At 41.3% G+C, this 13,524-nt stretch overlaps 1 protein-coding gene across 6 annotated transcripts in view; it reads right to left on the bottom strand.

The window, feature by feature from the left end:
• Nucleotides 1-13,524, bottom strand: part of LPP (LIM domain containing preferred translocation partner in lipoma) — a 709,534-nt gene that overhangs the window by 24,640 nt on the left and 671,370 nt on the right. For all 6 annotated transcript variants that reach the window (XM_020989038.2, XM_020989040.2, XM_078147348.1 and 3 more), the window contains one exon: nucleotides 4,416-4,594. In XM_020989038.2, the coding sequence (XP_020844697.1) occupies nucleotides 4,416-4,594 (179 nt within the window). The remainder of the gene's footprint in view (nucleotides 1-4,415; nucleotides 4,595-13,524) is intronic.

Raw genomic sequence — 13,524 nt, forward strand, 5'->3', positions numbered from 1 at the left:
TTCCTGTCCCTTCCTGCAAGCACTCGCCCCTTTCAAACTTCCTTATCACTGTCGAGGACACTACATCCTCCCATTCCCCAATGGTCACAGCCCAGGCATCACCCTTGTGTCCTCAATCACTCTCACACCCCATACCTGGCAAGCAAAGGCCTATCAAGTTGACCTTAGTAACATCTCTCAGACACTCTCCCTTTTCTCCTTTGAGAATTTTGCCACCCTGGTGTAGGTCCTCCTCACTTCACACCTAGACTATGGCGACAGCCTCTGGTTTGTCTCCCTGACATAAGTCTCTCTCCATACCAAGCCAACCTACATTCAGCCACCAAAGGGATTTTCCTAAAGTGCAGGTCTAATCTTGTCTAGCCCCTACTCAATAAAATCCAGTGGTCCCCTCTCTCCTCCAAACTCAAATAGAAAATTTTCTGTTTGACATTCAACGTCCTTCACAGCCTCCATCTCCTAATATTCCTCTCCTCTTGCACCTTGTATTCTCCCATGTGCTCTTTAATTCAGGGTTACTTGTCTTCTTGCTGTTCTTCCAGCCAGACCCTCCACCTCTCGGCTCAGAGCATCTTCTCTGGATGGTTCTCAGGCCTAGAATGCTCTCCCTCCCCATCTGTACCTCTTGGCTTCCTTTGAGTATCAGCTGAAATCCTGCTTTCCACAGGAAGCCTTCCCCAACCTTTCCTAATGCTAGTGCCTTGCCTCTGCTGCTTGTCTTCTATTTATTCTGCCGATATTTTCTTTGTACATAGTTGTTTGTATGAGTTCTGTGGGCTTCTCAAAGGCAGGGACTGTGTTTGGCTTTTCTTTGTATTCCCAGCCCCTAGTATAGTGCCTGGCACATAGTAAGAGCTTAGACAACATTTGCTGACCAGCTGACTTACATAATGTAGAAAACAGGCCAAGTTTGGCCAGAGTACCCAAAGGGGTGACAAAGAGAATTCCCATCTCTCATGAGGAGGCAGGAGAAGGGGACCAGGTGGGACCCTTTTCATGTGCTTCTCAGTGGGATGTAAACAGCTTCTCTGGAAGACAGCAGAGAGATTCAGGCACATTTCCTCTCCAATATCATAGGACCCACCTGGAGGAAATAGATGCCCTGGAAGATGGTGTTTTCAGTTTCCTAAAGCATTCCACAATCATTTGCTGAAGTTCCCCTCTATGCCTGAAGCTCTTCAAAGGGCTGGGGATAGCCACAGATAAAAATGGAGTCATCTCTGCCCTCAGAATCTTACATCTTGGTGGGAAATTCCATCCCTTCTCTGGGAGCTCCTCATGAAGGAGGAGACAGACAAGATGACTCCTAAGATCCCTCCTCGCCCTCGCATTCTGGGATTCTCATTTGGCTCTTGGGGCTGGGGCAGGGGAGGGCAGCCTTTTGACCTTCTTACATTAGAGCACTTGGCGGGGTTCCCACACAGAATGCTCTGGCTTCTGGAGAACCTTGAAGGGAGTTGATCCAAACACAAGTTGCCCCTAGCCCCTTGGCCAGGCACCCAAGCAGTGGTACCATGAAACGCATCATTCAGTCATGCTTGAACATTACTCTGAGCTGCTGGTGGTCAGGATCAGGGTGTGGGGGGGCACAGTTGGGGCTTTGGATGCTTTCTTTGGTTGCTCAAGTCAGTCTTGGCACTCTCAGACTTACACACTTATGTCACTAGTCACAAGTCTCTAATTATGTTTCCCCGTCCTTAGAAATGAAAGATAAATGTGTCAGACATCAACCTACATTTGTCAGTATTGATTTCCTGTTTTAATTGAGGGGTGTAATATATGTCTATTCAAGCAACAGAAACATTTGTGCTCTGATTAGATCTATCTGTCTTTCTTGGATTAGGGCAAGTCTGAGAAAGGAATGAAGTAGAGAGAGACAAGAACAGACTCCAGAGGTGGATTTTAACTTCCTTGAAATAGATTCAAGTTTTTTTATGTGCAATTACAAGCCAAAAATATCAATAACTTGAAATATAATTTATGCTATTACTGCCCTTTAAAAGGGAGCCCTTCCTTTTTGATTTAGATTGAAAATTCTTTCTGCCTTAGAGGCTCAATAGCCTTGGACTGTGCCCTCCACTGGAATTTCTGGTCAGAAATCTTCAGGAAACATGTTGACCAGTGGCCCAGATTCCTTGTTTGCCATTGGAGCTGCTCAGTTTTGCCCAGGAGAAGGTGTGACCAACACTACAGGTCTGCACTACAGAGCACCAAAGATGTCACCTCTGGTATATTCAGCTCTTTGATAATCCTTCTTGGGAGACCAAGTCAAAACAACAGATGATGCTGGAAGGGGAAAGCTGAGTTTGACCTCCTCTGTCATTCATGTCCTGCATGATCTCAGGCATGTCTCTTAACCTCTGTGTCCTGAGTTTCCTTTTCTGCAAAAGGAAAGGGAGAAGACTTATGGGATCCTAAGGAAGTGTTCTGAGCAAAGGAACTCCAACCTCATAAGAGAAGAGAATTCAACTCATACCTGAGTAAGAATCCTGGTTACAATATGTCTGACTGGTGGCTCTTACTCAAACATTTTCTTAAAAACTCATGAGAGAGAACTCCCTACGTCCCAAAGCCATCTGCTCTACTATGGGCTAAATCTTTCACTATTTGGGGCCTAAACCTCCACTTTCTTGATTGGTGATTTGCCTGTTTGGAATATTCTTTGGGTAGGGGCCCTAGCCATGAGTCTCTTCACTCAGGACTCTATCATTTCCCCCCTCCCCCTTTTGAGCTCCTTTCTTGGTGCTATCTGCTCTCTATTGAGGGCAGGGTCTGTCTGTCTGCCTTGCTCCTTTTTGTATTCTTAAGACTTAGCACAGTGGTTCCTAAATGATCCTCTTTTCTCTTTTCCTTCTCCCATCCTCTTCCTCACCTCCTCTCTCCATCTTTCTTCAACTATCATTAACTGTTCCTACTTTTGTTCACAGTCCTGGTCATGAGTCATTCCAAATCCTACCTCTGACATCTTCTTTCTGTGTGACCTTGGATAGGTCATCTACCTCACTAGGTTTCCATAAAATGAACTGGACCAGAAGGAATAAGCTATCCCTTCCAGGGCTACATCTATGATGTGCTTATCATAAATGCTTCAAGGAAACCACAAAGTCTCTTCTTAATCATTTCATCTCCACACTAAACGCAGATCCTTCTGGTCACACTTCATGATCTCAAAGGTGTTTCCAAGCTGCAAATCTACAGTATTTCCAGTCTTTCACTAGAACCTGCAGCACACTGTTAACATTGAAACTCATGACCACAAATGTGAATGTTCTCCATTCAAATTTGGCATTTTCAGCTTTCAGATCAAAATTTAAAATGATATGAATTCATGACCTCACTCCATTTATGATTTAGAGGAGGCACCAAGGAAGTGAACTGAGGTCCCTGGGGGTTTTGTCTGTGAACCAAAAATTCTAGCAGGTCATCCCAAGTGCAAAAAGCTTTACTGAACCCCACTCAGCCACCCAGGGACAGGCTGCATGTTCCTTAGTTAGGTTCAAATGTCATTCATTCAGAAGGCTGGTCTTAAATTGATCTCTCTGTGTCTCTCTCTCTGTCTCTGTCTGTTTCTCTCTGTGTCTGTCTGTCTCTGTCTCTCTCTTTCTGCTTCTGTATCTCTCTTTTGTATCTTTTACCATGGTGGTGGTAAATAGAGTATCAGGAAGACCTGAGTTCAAGTTCTACCTTAGCGGTATGACCCTGAACATCTCCCTGAGTTTCTTTAATGCTACTGTTTACAATGCAGAGGGGCTGCCACCTGCACTACTGAAGGGAGTAAGCTCACAAGGGAAATCATGGAATTGCCTATTTCTGTGTATATATATATATATATATATATTTACATGTAGGTTTGTTCTTATTGAAATGGAGTCTAGTTCTGGCATGCAAGTGCCCTCTCTCCCACAGTAAGTTATTTTGCTTCTTTGTGTATTTGTGCATGTATGCACACAATTAATTATTTAAATTAATACTTGGACTATCTACATATTTGTATATGTACTTGCCTCTCCTGTTAAAATGTTGATCCTGCAAATAGAGATGATTTCATTCTTTGAATGTGTGTCTCCAATCCCCAGAATAGTGCCTGGTATAGTAGTTGCTTAATAAATAATTATTAATTGTTTGACACATGAATTACTGAAACAATGTATGCTTTCACTATCTTGGAATAAAGGGCACCATATGAGCTAGGTGAATAACAAAAGGAGAAATATCTTTGATATTTGAGTTTTGACCTTCTGTCCCACAACCCATGTCATAGTGGCCAACTCTCCTCTAATTGCCAACAGAAGGTCATTACAGGAAAGCCTTTCTTTACTCACGGAGTAGACGAAAGGTAGAATCCACAGAGAAGGGAGGAAAGCAGGAGGAAGAGGGGCAAACCTAAGGGGGAAGGTTGAGAGTGGAAATCTTACTTGTGGAAATCCTCAATGCAGTGGATGTGACCACTGGCATCCACAGTGAATGGGATCCCATCCAAGCTACGGCGACACATGACGCAGGTAAAGCAGTGAGGATGATATGCCTTCCCTGTGGCACGCAGGATCCGCTCCATGATGGGCTTGGCACACACATTGCATTGCTCCAGGGTGTTCTGTAGAGAAACAAAAGTTACAGCTGGCTTAGCCAGAGTCACAGATGGCTTTAGGTAGGGCTCCATTGCTGGGCTTTATCCACCATTTTCTCCATGCTTTTCTAGAAAGTATTCTGGAAAGTGGCACCGTGAAAGGGTGTTTGCTGAGTGGAGGATGTAGGGAGGAGTCATAGAGCATACCTGGTGCTGCATCCAATCCAACCTCACATCATGAAGACCCAACATGGCAGAGTGAATTAGGCACTGAATTTGGCCATCAGGAAGACCTGGGTTAAACCCAACTTCTCACTCTCACTAGTTCTGTGATCCTAGATAGGTTACTTTTCTCTGAGCCTCAATTTATTCTTCTGTGAAATGGGAATATTAATGCCAGGAGCACCATCCTCGAAGTGCCATTGTAAAGCTCAAAAGGGATGATGTGTATAAAACATTTGACACACTTAAAAGTGCTATCTAGAGGTTCAGTCTTGCTACTGTTGTTGTGACTGGACCTATGGGTCTAAAGATCTCCTTCAGCCAATGCCATTGGTTCAGTACCTTCCTGGACACTTGAAGCCTGAGGGAGCTGTCCAGGGTCACACAGCCAGCAGGTCTTCAGAGGTGGATCTCCCTGACCCTGAAGCTACTCTTTGTCCACTGGGCTCTCTGACCACGAAGAGAAGCAGGTCCCATTTCTTTGGGGCTTTACAAGGCTGAAGATAACAGGGTAAGAGGAGAGCAGATATAGGCATGGGAGCGAGAAGGAGCAGAGATGGGGCAGCTGCCTTTTATTTGCAACAACCTCACCCAAAGCACACAACTGACCACAAGTGCTGCAGGATGGACACTCACACCATGACTTTGCTGCAGTCACTGGTGTTGAAGCCACAACACAAAGCAGAGTCAGAATAAACATCAAGGTATATTAGTAACTGCTTCTAAAAGTAATCATTGCAACCCAAACATGTAAACTACCAGGTTCATTTATTCATCCCCCACCCCCTTTTTGGAAGTGATTTTAGCCAAACTGCCCCAATAGCAACTCCCATTTGTTAGCAATTCATGCCCCATCTTCTTTCTTTTGCGTAGGCTATGCCCCCTGCCAGCAATGCTCTTCCTACTGATCTTTATTGTTTAGAAGCCATAGGATCTGTCTTTCAAGGCTCAGCTAAGATGCTGCTTCCTAAATAAGGCTTCCTTTATCTCTCAATTGTTATCATTCTCTTCACCTCCAAAAGATTTTATTGTTTACATAATCACCAATAAACACAAACATTTCAATACACAAAAGCTAAAGAGGATAATAGAGGAAACCAGAGACTTCTATGGCATTGTTTTTTAAGGATGCTCACATTCTCTCTAACGATTTGATGCTGACTTTCAGAAGTGAAGTTTTTCCCTGCTCAGTCTCAATAAGCAAGCGGCAGACAATGGTGGCACATTAGAGGACTGACATCCGCCTCTTAGCTCTAATATTACCTGCTCAAACCACCTGAAGCAAGTGCCTGCTCTGAGCCTCAGTTTCTTCCTCTATAAAATAATAAGAGCTAACATTCATAGCACTTTAAGTTTTGCAAAAACACTTTACATATATTATCTCATTTTATCTTCAAAACAAACTTGTGAAGCAAATACTATTATTATTCCTATTTTAAAGATGAGAAAACTGAGGCTAACCAAGGTTAATTGATTTTTCTTTAGTGATACAACTAAGTGCCTGAGGAAGGATTTGAACTCAGGTCTTCTTGACTTTAAATTCAATGCTCTATTCACTGAAGGACCCAGTTGCCGATAAGGATGTTGGTTGGACCATACACAGTCTGAATCTTTTAGTTGCAATCTTATGAGTGAATGGTGAAAAACTAGCCAACAAGGAAACACTCAAAGAGTAAATACATCAATTCACCAGGATGATGAGGATCTTGGATATTTGGAAGGTTCTCTTTATACATACATATATGTGTGTATATGTGTTTATGCATTTACATATATATGTATGCACACATATATCCACACAATATACATAGACTTACACAGACACATCTGGAAATACAGAGGATACGTGACCATGGGAAAACTGTTCAAGTTGGGAAGGCTTTTCTGTTGTTACTAATTTCTCCTTTTTGTGCCTTGTGGACCTCTTAAACTAGATGTCCCACAGATAGCTTCAACTCAACATGTCTAAAACTAAAACATGATCTTTCCCCCAACTTTCCTGTCTTCCTAACTTTCCAATTGCTGTAGAGCACACCATCATCCTCCATTCACTAAACTCAAAACTGAGGGGTTAGACTCCACTCATTGCTCTCCCCCTCCTTCATACATAATTAGTTATCTAGTCCCTCATGCCAACAACTCTTTTTCTTCTTATCCTGGCTTCATCCAAGTTTCAACTAAAGTCTTAGTCAAAAAACAAAACAAAACAAAACAAAAAAACCCTAAAACTTTCTTGGCCTGTCTTTCATCTAGCATCTTCCCTCTGAGTTTATCTCTAGTTTGGCATCTCTCTCTTTATATACATATATATATATATATATATATATATATATATATATATATATATAATCTGCCTGCTTTCTGTCTCTCTCTATCCACCAACCATCCATCCACCCATTTATCTATCCATCTCTTGTTTCTTCATAGCTGTTGGCTTATTGTCACTCCTACTAGATTTTAAGCTCTTTCAGGGCTGGAACTCATTCCCCCCCCCCTTTTTTTGGGCCTTTCTTTGCATTTCCAGGACTTAGCACATTGTTTGGCACATAGTAGGAGCTTAACAAATTCTTGGTGACTTCTACCTCCAGAAAGGACTGACAGACCTCTCTGCTTCTTTTTTTCTAGCTGAGAAGTCAAGAGAGGTGATCAACTCCATCACAAGGTCTTAGGCACAGGAGAAAGGTTATAGGAACCTACATTAGAATTGAACAATACCTTGGAGGTGACTAGGTTCCATTCTTTCAATTTTTTAGTTAAGGAAGCTAAGGCACAGATAGCTTAAGAGACTTGCTCAGGGGAAAAGAGACAGTATCTACGAATGGATTTGAAGACCCAAAGACCAGTGCCCCACTCACTATTCCATACCATCCTTTGGACTAGCCTAAAAAGATCATTTGACCAGGCACCAGAAGGCTTGGAGTCAAAGTCAAGGACACCACTTATTTGTGGTGTGGCCTTGGGTAAGTCACTGAATCTTTGGGCCTCATTTTTTTTTTCTATTTTGTGCACAAGAGGGGATTGGAAGAGATTATCTCTAAATTTACTCCAAGTTTTAACATTCTCTAATCTAGGGAACATTCTATTCCCTTTCCAAGGCTTTGAGAGAGAACACTGTAACATCTACTGCTTAAAATCCCTCATTTCAATCAAAGTCATCTCAGGTGTTGCTTTCTACAAGAGGCCTTTCCTGACAGTCCCAGTTAGCTATGTGTCTGTATAGAATCAGGTATTTATGTGTTGTTTCCTCTGATAAGGCATAATCTCCATGAGGGCAGGGTCTGATTCAGTTTTAGTTTTGTATCCCCAGTGCCTAACCCAATGCCTGGTGCACAACAGTGACTTAAATACATGTTGATAGATTGATTTCCACAAAAAGCAGACTTGATTTCATGGCAAAATGTGATGTGAGAAACAAGGACACATGTAATTCAAATGCACAAGAGGAAAAGCACTAGCTCAGGAGCTGACACGATAGGCATGCTAGAAGCCCCTGCAAACACCTAAGCAACCATGTTCAAGTTACTGAAGCTTCCAGGGGAGGAGGTGAAGGGCATTTAGCAGATAGCCACAAATTAATTGGGACTTAGATGACTTCCCCACACCACAAGCATTTTTATCATTGTCCAATAATAATGTTGGAGATGAAAATATTAAATATTGGTCATAAATAAATAGAAAACACATCTAACTAAAAACATCTTTGCACCAATTCCCAAATTCTCCTCTTTCTTAACTAGAGATACACACAATCTGGAGGGGCCTGTGCTCGCCTTTGGGCTGGCATAATTAACAGCCCGGTTTCACAGCAAGAGCTCCTGAACCATCCCCTGAATAAAAATAAACCACACAGGTAATGTACAAACATTTGCTCTGATGTCTGCATGATAAAGAAATTAAGATTATTGGATGCCTCAGGCAGAATCTCTCTCCAAAACCGAAGATTTTTTTTTTTAACAAGTGTCAGGGAGCATATGCATGAAACACTCCCGTAGAGTCTAATGTGAAATGTATCGATCTTTGCCAGCTGGAAATGCTAAATTTTTCATTTCATGAAACTCAAATGTATGTTATGTTCAGTCCATATCTCCCTTTTAAAATGGGAAAATACTGTAGAAATAGGTTGAACTATCAGCTAAAAGCTAAGGCAGTGAGTCAAGCTTCCTGAGAGTGAGAAAAAGCTTTGTTCCTTCTGGGTGAAGGGTAGACAACAATGTGTTCATCCTTCAGAAAGGAGTATGGAACAGTGGGTAGAGTTCTGGATTTACCATTGAGAACACATGGGTTCGAATCCTGCCTCTCATGCTTTTGAAGAAGTAGTACTAATACTTACTACAATTTTTTCACTATTTCCAGACCGAACCACTTAATCAGCCAACACCTTACTGTCCTCATTTGTAAGAAGGAGATAATATGTTACATACCTACCTCCTGGGTTTGTCAGACTCAAATAAGGTAATATGTCTAAAATCCTTGGATGTTTCTCAACAAGTACCAGAGGAAAGCAGGGTCCATAATTGGTTTTGTTTGTTTGTTTGTTTTTAATAGAACTTTAGGATAAGGATCCATATTTGTAAGATAGGAGAAAGAAATTAAAGGTATAGCCATCAGTGAAGTGGATAAAAAACATTATTCCCATCCTCAAATGGCATGATTCTTTCTTTAGAAAACTCCAGAGAATCAGCAAAGAAATTACCTGTATCTATTAATAGCTTTCACAATGTTCAAAACAAAAAATAAAATAAAACAAACTCATAAAACTTTCAGTATTTCTTTGTAGCAATAACAAAAATCAGAAGGTAATGATCAAGAAATTCCGTGAAAATGCTTTGCAAGCTTCAAAGTAGTACAGAAACATACAATTTTCTAATTTCATGTTAAATTGTTTAGCCTAGGTAAATGGAAGGGTAGATTGGGTGCCTTCTTGAATTAACTAAAAATGCTGTGAAATGTCCAAACAGAATAATTGACAAAATTCTACACTCCAACAAATTTGGTGGCATAGATATCTAGCTCTGATTCCTCAGCATGGAGTTCAGGCAACCTTGGCATTTTGAGGCAATGCCAGGACAACAAAAGTATTATCAGGCACTGCCTAGCTGGAATGGGTTTCAATAGGGACCTGGTGAAAGGCTGTATTTTAATTTTAAAAGTGTTTATTAAGACTCCTATAGGTACCAGACACAGGGGACACAGAGACTAGATATAGAGAACATTCCCCAACCTCAAGGAGATTACCTTTTAGTTAAAAAAAAATAAAGCATATAGATGTGGTAGTGGTCAGGAAAAGGAAATTTATTGGGGAGAGTGTTAAAAAAAAAAAGGTTGTATCAATTGAAAAGTTTTTTTTCCTTAGAATTAATGGATTGTATTAGTTTTTGTTTTCAAGCTAAAAGGTTGAAAAAGGTATTGAATTGAGGTTAGGTGCAAGGAGGTAGGAATATTTAGCCTGGAAAAGAGAAGACTTCGGAGAATATGACTGCTATTGGGTGGGAGGCTCTGTTCAAAAGGATATATGAAGAGGGCAGCTAGGTGGCCAAGTGGATAGAGCTCTGGCCTTGGAGTCAGAAGGACCTGAGTTCAAGTCTGACCTCAGACACTTGATACTTACTAGCTGTGTGACCCTGGGCAAGTCACTTAACCCCGATTTCCTCACCAAAACCAAAAAAAAGCAAAAGGATATATGAAGTGGCAGGGTGGATGTTAAGGTATTTCAAAATGTCTGTGGTGGGTGTATATTAAACCTCACCTGAGCCCCCTGGATAAATTCAGTCCGATAAGTCTGTACTCATTGTTGGCCAATCTAGTTCAGTTAAAGGATGGAGATTCAAGCTGAGAGGACCAATCACCTTAACATAGAAGCATCATGTGTTTCCATCATCTGTAGACAAAACCAGCTATGTGTCTATTGAAGCCATAGAGTGAAGAATATTAGACACCACACCAACTATCAAAGATGATTAACTAAGTCTTGGAGAAGTTAATATCTTCACTGATGAAGGAAGTATTCTCACGAGGAAAAGATGTGCACCTGATGAATTGTGGGTGCATGTTTAGAAGTCACTACTCAATGCTACAGAAGACTTCTTTTCAGCTACTTCTACCAATGAAAGGGAAACAAAGAAACAAGACTTTAAGGGCAGTAATTTGCAAAGGAGTCACCTCAATGAAGTCCCTCATGTGTAATATTGAAGACTCAGAGACCTCATGGCCATAGATCTACATGGAGCTATTCTCTTGGGATCCAGAGAGGAGAATGCCCACCAGTAGAGAGAGGCTGCAGCTGGGAAAATCTCCCTAACTTAGCAATGAGAGGTACCCCATTGAAGAATAAGCTGCCTCTGGAGGTAGGGGATTCTCTCTCTTTGCTCCTCAAACAAATACTGGATGATGCCTTTTTGATTATTATATTGCAGAGAGAATTCGGGTTTTGATTTAGGCTAAATTATTTAGCCTCAGAGCTCCTTTCCAGCTCTGAGAGACAGTAATTCAGTACTTGGAATCAGTATGAGTTAGGGAACTGCACCTATCAGAGAGGTGGGAAAAGGCTCAGTGGCCTCTGACATCTCTCCTACAGCCGAGATACTTGATTCTCTTAGGATGTCCCTGAGAGAATTTTCTGTCCAAGTGCTCTTGGTACTTCAGGGTGTGCTTATGAAGGGTGTGTGCATGTATGCTGTGTTGTATGTATACCTGTTTTGAGGATAAAATTACCTATTGGTGCAGTCTTTCCCTAGGCTTCTTTCACAGTGTCTCCTGACTTAAGAAGGAAACTGGTAACTCCACATATAACTAAATTCACATGAGATTACAAAGCCTGCTACTTGCCAAATCTTTGTTTACACTGGGACTAAAGCAATTTTATTTTGAAGAATAGGAAAATGCAAACAAACCACAAAGCAAAAAGGAGTGTGTGTGTGTGTGTGTGTGTGTGTGTGTGTGTGTGTGTGTGTGTGTGTGTGGTGTAATCCACTAGTCCAAATTAGTCCCCCTCTACTATGAGGTACAAATACCATTCTTTACAAAGTGAGGTTTTGTCAACCCTCCCTTGGGGGACCTTGTTCTTCTTAAAGAAGAGATTGTGAACAAAAACAACACTAATTCAATGACATTTGGTTATCTGTGTTCTAAAGCAGTAAAGTTTTACCTCCTGGAATTTGTGGTCTTTGCAATATAATTATTTTCCCCCCCAAAGATTATGTCTCAATGTCTCCCAACCCTTTCCAAAAGGGAAGGATGTGTTCCTGGAGAGTGTAGCAGTTGATGGAAGAAAGCAATCACCAAAGACACTGCCAATTTTCCCTAGGCTTCATGGATGGAGGGAAGGAAAGGAAGCCCTTTTTCTCATCAAAGAAAGTTCATGCTTGCATGTGCCAGTGATAGCATAGTGAAGGGTTATGAAGGTTCATTATGTATGGACTGAAATGTCACCCAACCAATAGATCCATGGGCAGCCCCAATAAACTTCCATTAAGCTCACCTCTCTAAACCAAGTCACAGGCTAGAATCGCCTTTGTTTCACATGAAAACAAATCATCTTGTCACTGGATAGCAAATCTTGGTTGGCCTTTGAAGCTTTAATGTTTTTGTTTTTTGTTTTGTCTTTTTTTTCTTCCCCCACAGAGATCAGAGAACGTTTTAGGGTTCAAACAACATTGAAGATCCCCAAAACTCAGACCTCAGAGGCTACCTGTTCAACTTACATCAGAAAGAGGAGCCCCATCCCTACCTCATGCCTCATAAATGATTTTTTACAGTTTATTGAGCTCTAATGAGCAGGGAGCCCACCACCTCTGAGGGGAATCTGGATTACTTGGAGGGTAGCTCTTATGGTTTGGGAGTTTATGCCTATATGATGATGATGGCGGTGGTGGTCATGGTGATGATAATTTGCATCTTCTGCTACCACTTCTATTTCTACCTTCTGGGGCTGAACAGAAGTCCAGTCCTTCTCCCACATGACAGAGATCATTGAGTACTACTAGGCTTCATGGATGGGGAAAATGAAAGAAGACCTTATCTTTAAAAAGATAGTGATATAATGGAAAAGGTCTTTGGGCTAGAAGGCGAAAGACCTGGCCTCCAGTAGTAGCAGTGAGCTTAAGTAACTATCTGTGTGACTAAGGACAAAATTACTGAATTCTCTGAGGTTATCTTTCTTATCATGTTGGGCTTCTAATCAACTGAGTTCACTAACAGATTCACAATTATTCATGCTATGGGAGAATGTATATTGGGCTTCAGAATCTTCTGTGGATAAGTGTTTCTTTCCTAGATGGGATTGACTTTAAGCTAAAACAAACAGCTTGCATGCTGGTAGTCCATATCAGGTAGAGAGCCTAGGAACACAGTGGCTGCAGAGGAATGATACCTGGAGCTTAACATTTGCCCTTAAATAACTTATCAAAACATATAGCTCACAATCTAATAATCTTCAGCCTTCTTCAGACAACAATGAGCTGATCACTAGATTAAGTGTAGGGGATTTTACCAAAATTTAACACGAACTTATTGGTGTCATATCCAATTTATAGAGAGCAAAGAAAGGAAGAATCTTTGCAAAGTCACAAGAAGGTCTATTCTCTGTCATTCTCTCCAGGCACATGAGGGCTGAGAATGTACCCTAAATGTCATGACTTACAGGACTGTTGACATACTTCTTCATGTAACCTAGGCTATGATCTTCCTTCCAAGTCAAATGAAAGCAAATTTCAAAGATGCCCTTTCAGATTCACAAT

This window comes from Phascolarctos cinereus, unplaced genomic scaffold, assembly GCF_003287225.1.
Source record: "Phascolarctos cinereus isolate Bilbo 61053 unplaced genomic scaffold, phaCin_HiC Scaffold_7;HRSCAF=346, whole genome shotgun sequence".
In the NCBI taxonomy this organism is placed as follows: domain Eukaryota; kingdom Metazoa; phylum Chordata; class Mammalia; order Diprotodontia; family Phascolarctidae; genus Phascolarctos; species Phascolarctos cinereus.